The sequence below is a fragment of the Conger conger genome, chromosome 4 (genome assembly GCF_963514075.1).
Source record: "Conger conger chromosome 4, fConCon1.1, whole genome shotgun sequence".
Lineage (NCBI taxonomy): Eukaryota > Metazoa > Chordata > Actinopteri > Anguilliformes > Congridae > Conger > Conger conger.
The window spans coordinates 73,844,987-73,858,628 of record NC_083763.1 but is presented as its reverse complement, the minus strand read 5'-3'; the positions used below and the strand labels follow the sequence as shown (position 1 = coordinate 73,858,628).

The 13,642-nt window shown below is 44.2% G+C and overlaps 1 protein-coding gene across 5 annotated transcripts in view; it reads right to left on the bottom strand.

Annotated features, from left to right (window-relative positions):
- Positions 1–5,007: 5,007 nt before the first annotated feature.
- Positions 5,008–13,642, bottom strand: part of LOC133126169 (cadherin-12-like) — a 102,283-nt gene continuing 93,648 nt past the window's right edge. For 2 of the 5 annotated variants that reach the window (XM_061238086.1, XM_061238091.1), the window contains 2 exons: positions 13,281–13,532; positions 5,008–5,764 (listed from right to left, as the gene is read on the bottom strand). In XM_061238086.1, the coding sequence (XP_061094070.1) occupies positions 5,196–5,764; positions 13,281–13,532 (821 nt within the window). In that variant the 3' untranslated portion in view covers positions 5,008–5,195. The remainder of the gene's footprint in view (positions 5,765–13,280; positions 13,533–13,642) is intronic. The other 3 variants (XM_061238089.1, XM_061238090.1, XM_061238087.1) reach the window with 3 other exon arrangements.

The window sequence follows — 13,642 nt, the reverse complement described above, 5'->3', positions numbered from 1 at the left end:
GCCGCCTCGACTCGTTTGCAGATGACTAACATCGCAGGAAGCAGTCCTGCCTTCCAGTTACTGTGGATGCTCCTCAGCGCATCCCAGAACACAAAATGGTCGACGGCAGCATTTTAGAAAACCACTTCAGCAAATGCAAATGGGTTGAGAAATTTGTTTGGTTGTCTGCACAATCGCTTCAGACTAAACTGCCCTCCTCCCTCAACCCCCCGTTTCAGAGAAAATGAGATCAGAAGGTGTCCCCGAAGGCTCTCGTAAACATATCGCCCGTTTCGGCGTAGCTTTGGAAGAGCGGTATCTGTAGGGGCTGCTGTTTGAAGTCAGGCAGCTTGTAAAACACCTGTAATGCCTTTCATTTCCGCAGCCGCGGGGCTCGAATTACACGAGAAGAACATCCTAACCTTCCCACAGGGGATAAACGCTCCCAGTGTGTAAACGCATGAACAAAAAAATAAATAAATCCAGAAATGTTGGCTTGGCTAACAAGTGGTGTGTAGCTATATGGGGCAGCCTGTAGCGTAGTGGTTAAGGTAATTGCCTGGGACACGCAAGGTCGGTGGTTCTAATCCTGGTGTAGCCGCAATAAGATCCGCACAGCCGTTGGGCCCTTGAGCAAAGCCCTTAACCCTGCATTAGCTCCTGCTTAGTCTAATCAACTGTATGTCCCTCTGGATAAGGGTGTCCGCCAAATTCCAGTAAGGTAATGTATGTGGGACAGGCGCTTGCAGTTGGAGCAGGTGTCTTTTCCACCAGTGGGGTTGCTCCACCAGGGTTCTGCCAGCTACCTCCCGCCCTGTATATTCCTGTTCCCCTGCTCATTGTCTGGCCCGGAGATAGATAGAGGTCGGGCATCTTTAAGGAAATGACAATCTGTTAAATGTTCCATTGAAAGGAGCTAGAATCCAGGAAAGGAACATGAGCACCTTCTTTTTTTGAATTTTTCTTCTTTTTTTTGGAATACGTGACACTTAAATGATCCTCCCCATCTGCCACATGCATCTGCTGACTGACTTTGCTTCTAACTGACATTTGAAGGAGCATATTGCCCGATGTGGGTTCTGATTGGTTGCATGAAGATGTGACCCCTGACCCAGGCTGACCCCTGACCTGTGAACAAGAACAAGTGAGAGGAGGAGATTGTGGAGAAACTGTGTGGGGTGGAAACACTGTCTGCTTGGTGGACACCATGATGCACGTACTCACACAACAAATCTGGCCAAGCCCAATGACATATGGCAGCAATTGACCAATCACAGCTCAATGACATCCAGCCCAGATCTGTTTCCCCAGCACAGACATACTGGAGAATCAAAACTGCAGCGGAAGCCAGTCTGCTGAAAGTGTGTGTGTGTGTGTGTGTGTGTGTGTGTGTGTGTGTGTGCGTGTGTGCGTGTGTGTGCACAGAACATGCCACTCAATATCTCCACATGATAAAATCCATAAAAATGTGAAAAATAGAAGAGAAAAATATTCTGAACGATTACTGGTAAACTGTGCATCTCCATCCAGGTGAGGGTTATAAAATGGAGTCCCCCCGTCGTCTCTGAACCTGTCCCAGCCCATATATTATGTGTAATTATGGCGCTGTGCACAAGATTGTATGGCATTAACACAGTGTGGCGTTGCTTGACTGCAGTGCTAATTATTCATTGTTTTTTTTCCCAGAAAAAATAACAGATTGAAATCTTACATTTGCAAACCTCTCGCGTTCTTATAGACAGGCTTTAAGGCAAGACACACACACACACACACACACACACACACACAAATACACACCCTATTCCCTATTTTTTATAAATAAACTGGCATAAAAATAAGAGTGAGGAACACCTTCAGAAATAGTACTTACATTAATTAATATGATCTGTCAAATAACTGCAGGCATAGGCATACTTTGTGTGTTGCCACCATATCCTATTAACGTGACATCCTGTTACAACTGATGCACACCATACACCGGCTCATCTTCACTTATTGAGCATTTAGAAATGTTTACAGCTGGTCACTCTTTATGTTACCCTTGTGTAGTCTTAACATTCTGTATAGTCCCCTTGTCCTAAGGATAAAAAATGACCCGCCTAACCCCCTAAAATAAAGCAGCTTAATTGAACTTTCTATTTTATTAATTGATTTTGTGATTTAATCACAAACTTTGTCATGAAATTTCAAATTGAAAAAAGATAATTTAGGGGATATTCTCTGCTGTTAAACATAGTGCCGGGTCATTTTTGACCCTTAAGACAACACAAGGGTTAAATCACCCAATCATATAATGCTCGCAATATATACACTCTTATGGCAATATGTTTTTTTTTTCTCTGACCTGTCTGATTTTATCCTGTTGGAAAGTGCAACAGGAATGTCACGTTTACATTTCAGACAAAGCCTCACTCACTCAAACCACAGGCTTACGTTGTCCTGGCAGCCCATGACTGGTAAACGCGCATTGTTTAGGCGCCGGCCTTCATGTGCTGCTCTTCTGTGGAGAAGCATTGTGCTGCTCGGGAGACATGACTCTCCTGCGTCTGGGCGAGAGAGATGATGTGGCAGGACTGGTTCTACTCCGCCACTTCTGTCACCCTCCGCTTCCCTGACGCGGGGGATAACTTTGACGTCTGGAATTCAAGTAGTCCCCGCGGAAGAGTTTTCTGCTTTTATGAAAAAAAACAAAAACAAACAAAACAAAAAACAATAGAAAAATAAATAAATAAACAAATAAATGCAAATACATGTTTGTGGTTTCACGTCCTTCCCGGGAAAGGCCCGGTGTCTGCCGCTGCTGTCGTGCTGCGGACCCCTGTTCCGACTGTCTGCCCCCGTTAGCGTTCCCGGATAATGGCCGGGCTGTCACTTCCCGGGGCGCCGGAGCGGAACGGAAACGTGGCGGTTTTCCGTGCCGTCGGAGCGCTGCTGTTCGCGCCCGGTCGCAGCCCGGACTGTCAGGAGGATGTCGGCAGGGCAACCGCATCAAGACCGGCGCAGGCTCGCCATGACCCCGGGAGGAGTGCGTGAGCCTTCTGAATCCTGCATTCTCACTCGTTAAAGGGATTAACAAAGAGCATTATAGGCGTGTTCTTCAGCGTGAGTTCCGTTTCGCCGAACGAGAGGGCACTCATGGAAATTGGCAAAGGAGAAATTCCGTACAGATATTAGGAAGTTTTTTTTTTCACACAGCAGGTGGTCAATGTGTGGACTAGTTTGCCAGTGCATGTAGTGGAGGCAGAAACACTGGGGGTTTTCAAAACCAGGCTGGATACGGTGCCAGATACTATGTAGTTTTAAGGTAAACAAGGCGCTCGGTATCCTTAGGGGTAGGAAAAGCCACTACCTCATGTTGTGTTAGACTGTATAATGCACATAGAATAGCAAGAAGACCACACCTTTTTGTATCCGAGCCGAACTCAGGTTAAACAGACATACAGTAATGTTTTGTGTCACGTCCACGCGTCTTTTCCGTTTGGTCTCTGTCTGTCTGTCCGTCCTTCTTTTTACAGTGTCTGCGGTGGGGGCGTGATTGGGCAGTACACATTGCTGGAGGGGGATTCTGGGGGGAGCCTGTCTCTCTCACTGCAGCTTTGTGTGGAACTGCAAAAATAAATACTTTGTGTGCTTTACTTAACATCTCTAGTTGCCTCATGTTTCAACTCATTCGACCAGTCGTTACACATGTGATGCAGTAAATGTACTGTAATTTCCCACAATAAAACGGTGTGGTTGTGTATTACTATTTACAGTACTGTACTGTACATTGTTTTACATTGTGGGAAGACCGAACGATTCTGCACTCACTAAGACTGCATTGCGCATTTGTATGCGTGTGGGGTATTTGTTGGAGTACAGGGTTGTTTTTTCATTGGCTCGTGGTTGAGAAGCTGTCATCTGTGCTGTGGTAATGACCTCATGTGTTATCCTGCTGCGTCCATGCCTTCTTCCTCTAAGCTAGTCTGCAATCACATCTGTCGACTGTTATTGCAGGATCGACTCTGTGACACACCAAAGCCTGATTCTTATGGCTTATTCAGGCTTGCCGAACATAACCCATTAAAAAGGAGAGCGAGAGTTTTCATGAAACAGTAAAGCAACAAATCTGCAAGGGAAACTGTAGAGCATCAGCCATATCAAATGTTATGTAAAATGCTATTCTCAAAAGTGAGGCACAAGACGCCAGTTGACTTATGGTAATGGAGGTGTTATGCTTGTTCAGAGAATGCCTTTGAGATTTATCTGTGCTGTGAAGTGTGATCAACATCGCGGCCACAGTTGCAGCATATCATTTCTAAATGGGCGGCCGAAGAACGTACAGATCGTTTATTTAAGAAAAAAGTGTGTTTATTACATGTCCTGAACCTCAATGCTTCCATGATTAGCCCTAAATATTTTTTTTATTTTCTTTTCTGGCAAATACAAGTCTGTACAGCTGTCCCATGTGATCAAAATGTCCTTTGTATTTGGGACAGGGATAATTACAAAAACCTCAAGTGTCTTCAAAGATAATACACATTGAAAAAAATATACTGATTGAGAAATAGGTTGATAAATAAATAAATAAATAAATAAATAATTTAATTAATTTAATAAATACATAAATAAATGAATAAATACATAAATAACATTGTACCCAGACCACTTGACAGTGTAGAGAGATACACTATTGCTTCTCATTCCACAGGGGTATCCTGGCCACTGTCTGGGGTTTTCAATCATTCAGAAGTAAAAGGAAATGTAAATGCAGTATTGTAACATTACAAAACAATTTTGTACAAAATTAATTAAAAATAAAATAAAACAAAAACTGTTGTCTTGAGGCACTTTTAAGAATGTTAAAGAGGAATCTTGCATTTCCATGGTTTGGAGAACTTCCTGTCCTCTAGTTGTGACAAAGAAAGTCAATGAAAATAAAAAAGCAAAAGTCTCTGGGAATAATAACTGAAGGGCTGGCTGTTTCACTTTCACTCCTTCTGTTCTTCTTCTTCTTCTTCTTCTTTAGTCTCTCTCTCTCTCTCTCTCTCTCTCTCTCCCTCTCTCTCTCATCAATAGTCCATCTGGCAGTGAGGAAAACAAAGCTCAGAAAAAAGAAACAAACAAAAAAACAACAAAAAAAGTAACAGTAAAACCCAGAACTGGTAAAACGGTGAAAAAAAGTGTCTTAAGCACAAAAGAAGATAGTCCTCTACATCAGGTGTGTGGAACTGATATTAAAGTTTGTTGTCAGTCGTCGTTGTCGTGTTCGACTGTGGGTCCTGTTCCCCAAATATTCCCGCCAAGGTTTTGAAACGGGGCCCCCACTCGGTGAGGTAATCGTAGTCCTCGTCGCCGTCGGCGACGGGCGACTCGATGGAGCTGAGCGACTCGGCGGCCGACCCCTCCCCCTCGTAGGCGTAGGTGGCGAGCGAGTCGTAGGGCGGGGCCGAGCTGTCGCCGTCGTTCTCCCGCAGCCTCTGCCGGATGTAGTCGTGGATGTCGCTGTTGTCACGGGAACCGACGGCGGCTGGCGCGGTCGCCGCGGCGACGCTCGCGGCGGTGACGGTCGCCGTGGTGGTGGTGCGGGGGCCGGGCGGGGCCTCGGGCTTGACGTCCCGCCGGAACCCGTTCTCCTTCAGGGCCTTGGGGTTCCGCAGAGTGCCCATGTCGAAGGCGTGGGTGTCCTCCTCCCCGCCCCCCTCGTCGTCGTAGTGGATCACGTTGTCCCGGATGTCCTCCTTCGACGTCATCAGCGTCTCCTTCTTCTTCTGTCTCCGCAGGCCCACGTACAGCACCACGATCACTGCAGAGGAGAACGCATCAACCAATCAGTCAATTCACCGATCACTCAACTACCAATCACTCAACTACCCATCCATAAACTAACCAGTCAACTAATCAACCATTCAGCCAGCAATCAGTCAACTAACCGATTATTCAGCCAATAATCCACCAATCAGTCAACTAACGATTATTTACCAACTAATCAGTAACTAACCAATCATTCAGCCACCAATCAGTGAACTAACCGATTATTCAGCCACCAATCAGCCAATTAGCCGATCATCCAGCCAGCAATCAGTCAACTAACCAAAGATTCAGCCACTATTCAGTGAACTAACTAGCCAACCATTCAGCCAGCAATCAGTCAATTAACTAAAGATTCAGCCACTATTCCGTCAACTAACCGATCAATCAACCAGACAATTAACCGAATAATCAATCGATTTCACAGACAGGTCAAGTTCAATTAAATTCAGTAACAGTTACACTTGAATCCGTATAGCAGCACTCAGAAAGGACTTGTATCTGACAGAGGTGTTTTATAGACATTCTGGCCCCAGACCCTACAGCAAGCCGAGGGTGACAGCGACCATGTTCCATTGAGTTACTTACTCCTCTTCCTGGGAACATTTTCTAATCCTCATAATCCAAAATCAATCAAGCAATATCTCTTTCTTCTTACAGTGCTATTTTCAGAACCACATCTCTGCGGCTTGTCAGTGCGAGCAGGGTATAGATTACTTGTGTAGGGGGACAGGAATTGTACAACAGGGCTTAAAATGCTGTTTATTCCTTTTAAGGCTAACGCAGTTTCTGCCTCTGCCTTGTGTCCGCGGTGTTTTTGAAAACAGAAAAACAGCAGATTCCATCCGTCATGTGCTGTCCCGTCGACCCGCATTGTCTGTTAACAGGAGACATGGCGGGACTGTGAGGGAAGTGTCTTAACCCTTGTGTTGTCTTCAGGGTCAAAGGTTGACAGGTTGTTCCTTCAAGCAAAATGGACTTGGGGTTTAAAATTCAATTAAGCTGCTATATTTTAGGTGTTAAGTGAAGGCGGGTAATTTTTTACCCTTAGGACAAGGGGAGTATACAGAATGTTAAGTCTACATAAGGGTTAATGCTGGCTGTACGATATTGGATTTTACAATTGCTACACGTCACACTGTAATATCGGCCATCTGTTACGATTGTTATACATCACACTGCAATATCGGCCGCCTGTTATGATTTTTACACGTCACACTGTGCGATATCGGCCGTCTGTTACATTTCATACACATCATACTGTGCAATATCAACAATGTTTTACGATTGTTACACGTCACGCTGTGCGATATCGACCATGTTTCACAATTGTTACACATGCCACTGTGAAATATCTTCTGTCTTTTACGATTGTTCCGTGCAACGTAGCCCCGGCAATATCCCATCTTCCATTGCTGTCACACTGAGATAAGATCCAAAAATTGTATAATAAAAGCTGTGTCTGCTTTGTGTGTCGCTGTGCACTTTAATGCCTGGAGACTTGGCACACATGGATTCTCTAAGCAGCCCTGCGGGCTGAAAGGAAAGAGCAGAGCTGCTGCTGGTGTTCACGGGGACCGTGCGGTCAGAGGCTCCTGTGCATCAGGCTGTTCTTTCACAGCACATCAGAAAAGCACATCTGCCATCTTAAAGAAAATGACCCGTAATCAGGGGCTGAGTGGTAGGCAAGTATGCGTTAACCGCAAAAAGATTGAAGCGCATGGCTATTTTATGCCATAACCGGGCTAATGCCTACCTATTTTTAGGACGTAAAATTGCTGTGCATTTTTTTTCTCTTTTTTTTGACGTTAATGTGTACTTTAGAACATGTGAAACCCTGCCTGCACTCCGATGTTTCAGCTGCGGGGGTCTGGGTCCGGAAGGAGCTTCTGTGGGAACACATCTCATGAATGTTCAAGTGGAGCAGAAACCTGGGGCCACTTAAGAGTGTGATCCATCTGCAAATGCCCGTATCGTTGTGATGTCATAACTACTGGTTTAAATTGCTTCACATTTTCTTCTTACAGGGCGGCCTGTAGCGTAGTGGTTAAGGTACATGGGACCCGCAAGGTTGGTGGTTTGATCCCCGGTGTAGCCACAATGTTGGGCCCTTGAGTAAGTCCCTTAACCCTGCATTGCTCCAGGGGAGGATTGTCTCCTGCTTAGTCTGATCAATTGTACGTTGCTCTGGATGAGAGTGTCTGCCAAATGCCATTAATGCACAGACTGCATAATGAAACTGGAATGGTATTGAATTCATGAAGTAGACTCTCTTTTTCATGTTATTAATACTAATATTAATACTACTACTACTACTACTACTACTACTACTACTACTATTACTACTACTACTAAGAAGAAGAAGAAGAAGAAGAAGAAGAAGAAGAAATCTTTGAAGTAGATTTAATTTATTAATTAACTTTTCTTATCATATGTATGTAGCAATCCTACCAGCAGGTTATTCAATAAGTGTTCAGAGTTTAGAGCTGTGTTAAATGTGTTCCTACTTAGACAGCAGACGGTATAGACAAGAATATTGACATTATTGATCATAAACATGCACACACAGCATATTAAAGTAATTATGAGGACATGCTCTATAAACAAGAAACTGGGATGGTATTTATTTCATTATTTTAGTTTACAGCGACGCTTCTTCAAATAAACTGTCACTATGCTGCCAGTAAATCGTTTCGATAAGAGGATTTTACTCTTTGCTGGAGCAGATCTTCGCGGGTTCATCTGCTCAGATCAATATACACTCAGTGAGCACTTTATTAGGTATTTATTAGACTTCTACTGCTATAGCCTATCCACTTAGACTGGTCAGCTTGGACCAGTCTGGCCATTCTCCCCTGACGTCTCTCATTAACAAAACATTTCTATCTGCAGAACTGCTGCTCACTGGATTTTTTGTTTTGTTTTTTGTACGATTCTTTGCAAACTCTAGAGGCTAGTGTGTGTGAAAATCCCAGGAGATCAGCAGTTGCTGAGATACTCAAACCACCCTGTCTGCCACCAACAATCACTCCACGGTCAAAGTCACTTGGATCACATTTTTTCCCCATTCTGATGGTTGATGTGAACATTAAGTGAGGCTCCTGACCCATATCTACATGAATGTATGCATTGCACTGCTGCCACACCAAAAGAAGAGTAGTTGTAGTTGTTAAAGGCTTTCTCGCCCTCTAGTGGCAGAAGTATTGAAGTAGACCTTCAGTTCTTCAGCTCTTTCCGATGCTCTTTCTACCTTTTCCTCTCTCGCTCTCTATTTCTATCTCTCTATATCTCTACAATATCTCTTTCTCTCACTCTCTATTCATTTCTCTCTCTCTCTCTACCTCTCACTCTTTCTTCCTCTCCCTCTCTCTGTAACTCTCAACTCTGCCGAGACCTGTTCAGTTTAATCTCCTTGGCAACGGCTCAGGTGACCAAGCAGCTGTCGGAATCGGAGCGACACGCTTCGCCGCCCCGGAGGCGACATTCCAGTCTCTTCTTCTACTCACCACACAAAATGGTCGCCCCTGTACGGTAAGGGTGACAGGGCTCTCTGCGGGAGCGTTCGGACGCCCGGGAGAAAAACGGAAACTCTTCCCTTGTGCTTAAAAAACCGCTGTCGCCGCAGATTCACGGTGTCATCTGCCGCTCTTACCGAGACACACTGACTGGGAGGCAGAGTAAGAACAGCACATCCCTGGAGACAGGCTAACCTTCTCTCGATTCTCTATTTCTTTCTGTCTTTCTGTCTTGTTCTTTCTTTCTCTTACCTCTAGTTTACCCTGGGCCAAGCGGCAGAGGATGGGCTCCCCTCTATAGTTGGGCTCCTCAGGGATTTCTGCCCATCGGGGAGTTTTTTTTTTTTTATTCACCGCTGTTTGACTGTTCTTCTCCCCACCGGGGAGTTATTCTTTTTGTTTTTACCTCGCTCGCTTGTATTTTCTTCTCTCAGGTGAACTTTGCTGCAGTTCTAAAACAAAATGTCCACTGGGGGTGGAAAAGAAGCTCAGACTTTAAGGAATTTAAAAGTATGAGCATTTTCAAGTCCTCGGGAACTACCCATGTTTATGTATAACAAAGACGAGCGTCACGTGGTGACTGTGTGAATATAACAACCACAACTTATATGAAGTTACATTAAAATAGAAATGAAGATTCCCGAAACCCACCACACCGTCCTCCCCAATGCAGAGGTTGATTTAATATACCTTGTTGCATTTATGCCAAGCAGTCTGGCGTGTTATTGTATAAATGTCGTTTCCGAATGGGTAAAGCAGACACACTACGTGCTGCACTAACATCGGTGGAGTGGTTAAGCCCGACTCTTGAGCAAACGATCGCTGATCTCCCGTCAGTAAAGGTCTGTGCTTGCCGTAGCTCTCCCAGTGGACACTGCAGTAAAGCACGCCTGTGTGCAAATACAAGTGCTCAGTGACGCGTACATCACAAGAGACTAGGTAGTTCTTTCTCCACTGGATTCTCTACCTCCACGTGGACACTTTCTCCGTCTGTCAGGGCTCATTCATGTCCAAGGCTGAGGGCGAGTTTATGACGTGATAAATAATGAGTGTCATAAATGTTTATTCCACCATTTCCCAGTTCAGCTTCATTGCCCAATAAACAGCCAATGATTGATTTATTATTTCTTCTTTTTTATTATTCCCTCCATTGTGAACCGCGACAACCTGCTTGTTCTTCAACGATAGCGATTGTCTGATTGATTTGGGATTATCCTGATTAATGCAGGGCACATAAGAGGAGGAACTGAGGAGAAGACGGTTGTCTGACAGTGAATAATCTGCTCCCTATGTCCGTCAGAAGACACCGAGGTGTCCGAGGACCTATTAGCCACTGGTCCAACACGCAGTTCTCTGTGTGTGTGCGTGTGTGTGTGATTGTGTGCCTGCGTACATGTGTGTGCATGTATGTGCATGCATGCCTGCATATATCTGTATGATTCTGTGCGTACATTGGAGGTTGCTCTGAAGCATGTGTGTGTGTGTGTGTGTGTGTGCAGGTGTCAAGACTGGAGTTTCCTCTGAAGCATGTGTGTGTGTGTGTGTGTGTGTGTATGTGTGAGCGTGTCAAGACTGGAGGTTCCTCTGAAGCGTGTGTGTGTGTGTGTATGTGTGTGTGTGTGTGTGTGTGTGTGTGTGTGTGTGTGTGTGCGCATGTGAAGACTGGAGTTTCCTCTGACGCATCAGTGTATGCGTGTGCCCTTTCTAGAGAGCTGGGCTTGTGGTGTGAAACACTCAGCTTAATGACACGACGGCAGACATGAGCCAGCACATCACTCAGACCTCGCCATCGGCTTTGCAGAAGCCGTTATTAGAGAAATATCTAAAAAGCCACAGCTTCATAATGTCATGCCAAAACCTCTATAAATGGACAGTAATAATTTATTCATCATGAATATTACATGACTGTTCACATTTTATGCTTGCACCGGTGGTTCATTTTAATGGCAAATCCAAATATTATGCTCATTTTAGGTGGTTAGATGAGTGTAACCAGCCAGAGAGGCAGGCAGGGGTCCAGACTTCTATGGCCAAGCTCAATGACTGTCTAAACCTTGCCAACTAGACTCAGTTGAAATAGTTTTAATAGGTATTCACATAATTCTGCAGGCTCTCTGAAGATGACTGAGAGGTTGAAGTGGAACGCTGGCCGGGCATCCTAAAGAAAGCCAATGTTTTCACACGTGTTTTAAAATGGATGGCACATTTATGACATTTGACATGTTTTAAAATGGATGACACATCTAGGAGTGTGACACCGAGGGCGTTAGACCTGGTTGAGTTCGGAGGCAGACATGTCTAAAGTAAGTCAAGCGTGGTAAGTTTCAGACCTGGGAAAAGGCGGAGAATGCTAAAGGGCAGAACCAGAGTTAGTGGAAAATGCTAAAGGGCAAAATTAAAGTTAGCAGAGAATGCTAAAGGATATAACCAGAGTTAGCAGAGCATTCTAAAGAACATAACCAGAGTCAGCAGAGAATGCTAATGGGCATAGCCAGAGTCAGCAGAGAATGCTAAAGGGCATAACCAGAGTTAGCAGAGAATGCTAATGGGCATAACCAGAGTTAGCGGAGAATGCTAAAGGGAATGACCAGAATTAGGCCCAGGATTGTCTTCCCTGCTTAGTCTAATCAACTGTACGTCGCTCTGGATAAGAGCGTCTGTCAAATGCCAATAATGTAGCGTAGTGTAGTGTAATGTAGTGTAGTGTAGTGTAGTGTAGTGTAATGTAGTGTAGTGTAGTGTAATGTAATGTGATGTAGTGTAATGTAGTGTAGTGTAGTGTAATGTAGTGTAATGTGATGTAGTGTAGTGTAATGTAGTGTAGTGTAATGTGATGTGATGTAGTGTAATGTAGTGTAGTGTAGTGTAATGTAATGTGATGTGATGTAGTGTAATGTAGTGTAGTGTAGTGTAGTGTAGTGTAGTGTAATGTAATGTAGTGTCGTGTAGTGTAGTGTAATGTAGTGTAATGTAGTGTAGTGTAGTGTAATGTAATCTAGTGTAGTGTAGTGTAATGTAATGTAATGTAGTGTCGTGTCGTGTAGTGTAGTGTAGTGTAGTGTAATGTAGTGTAGTGTAGTGTGATGTAATGTAATGTAGTGTAGTGTAATGTAATGTTGTGTAATGTAATGTAGTGTAGTGTAGTGTAGTGTAATGTAATATAGTGTAGTGTAATATAATGTAATGTAGTGTAGTGTAGTGTAGTGTAGTGTAGTGTAGTGTAATGTAGTGTAGTGTAGTGTAATGTAATATAGTGTAGTGTAATATAATGTAGTGTAGTGTAGTGTAGTGTAGTGTAATGTAATATAGTGTAGTGTAATATAATGTAGTGTAGTGTAGTGTAGTGTAGTGTAATGTAGTGTAGTGTAATGTAATGTAGTGTAATGTAGTGTAGTGTAATGTAGTGTAGTGTAATGTAGTGTAGTGTAGTGTACTGTAATGTAGTGTATTGTAATGTAGTGTAATGTAGTGTAGTGTAGTGTAATGTAGTGTAGTGTAGTGTAGTGTAATGTAGTGTGATGTAGTGTAGTGTAATGTAGTGTAGTGTAGTGTAATGTAGTGTAGTGTAATGTAGTGTAGTGTAATGTAGTGTAATGTAGTGTAATGTAGTGTAGTGTAATGTAGTGTAATGTAATGTAGTGTAGTGTAATGTAATGTAATGTAGTGTAATGTAATGTAGTGTAATGTAGTGTAGTGTAATGTAGTGTAATGTAATGTAGTGTAGTGTAATGTAATGTAATGTAGTGTAATATAATGTAGTGTAATGTAGTGTAATGTAGTGTAGTGTAATGTAATGTAGTGTAGTGTAGTGTAGTGTAGTGTAGTGTAATGTAATGTAGTGTAGTGTAGTGTAGTGTAGTGTAGTGTAATGTAATGTAGTGTAGTGTAGTGTAATGTAATGTAGTGTAGTGTAATGTAGTGTAATGTAGTGTAATGTAATGTAATGTAGTGTAATGTAGTGTAGTGTAATGTTAGCGGCGGTGGGCGGTCACGCACCCAGCAGGATGATGATGCAGAGCAGGATGGCGATCAGCGCCCCGGTGCTGAGGCCCACGGGGAGGAAGATGGCCTCAGCGCTGCAGGTGAGCAGCGTGCCGTCGGCCTCACAGCCGCACACGCGGATGGTCAGCGTTCCCGTGCTGCTCCGCACCGGCGGGCCCTCGTCCTCGATCGCCACCGGCAGGAAGTACATCTCCTGCAGCCGCCGCCGGAACCCGCCGCGATTGGCCACCACGCCCGCCGTGTTGTCTGCGAGCGCGAGGGAGGAGAAGGAGGGAGGAGAAGATTATTAAACGTGTCTTGCCGACCGAGAGGAAATGAGCAGAGCCAGGTTCACCGCAAGCTTAAAACTTTTGGGG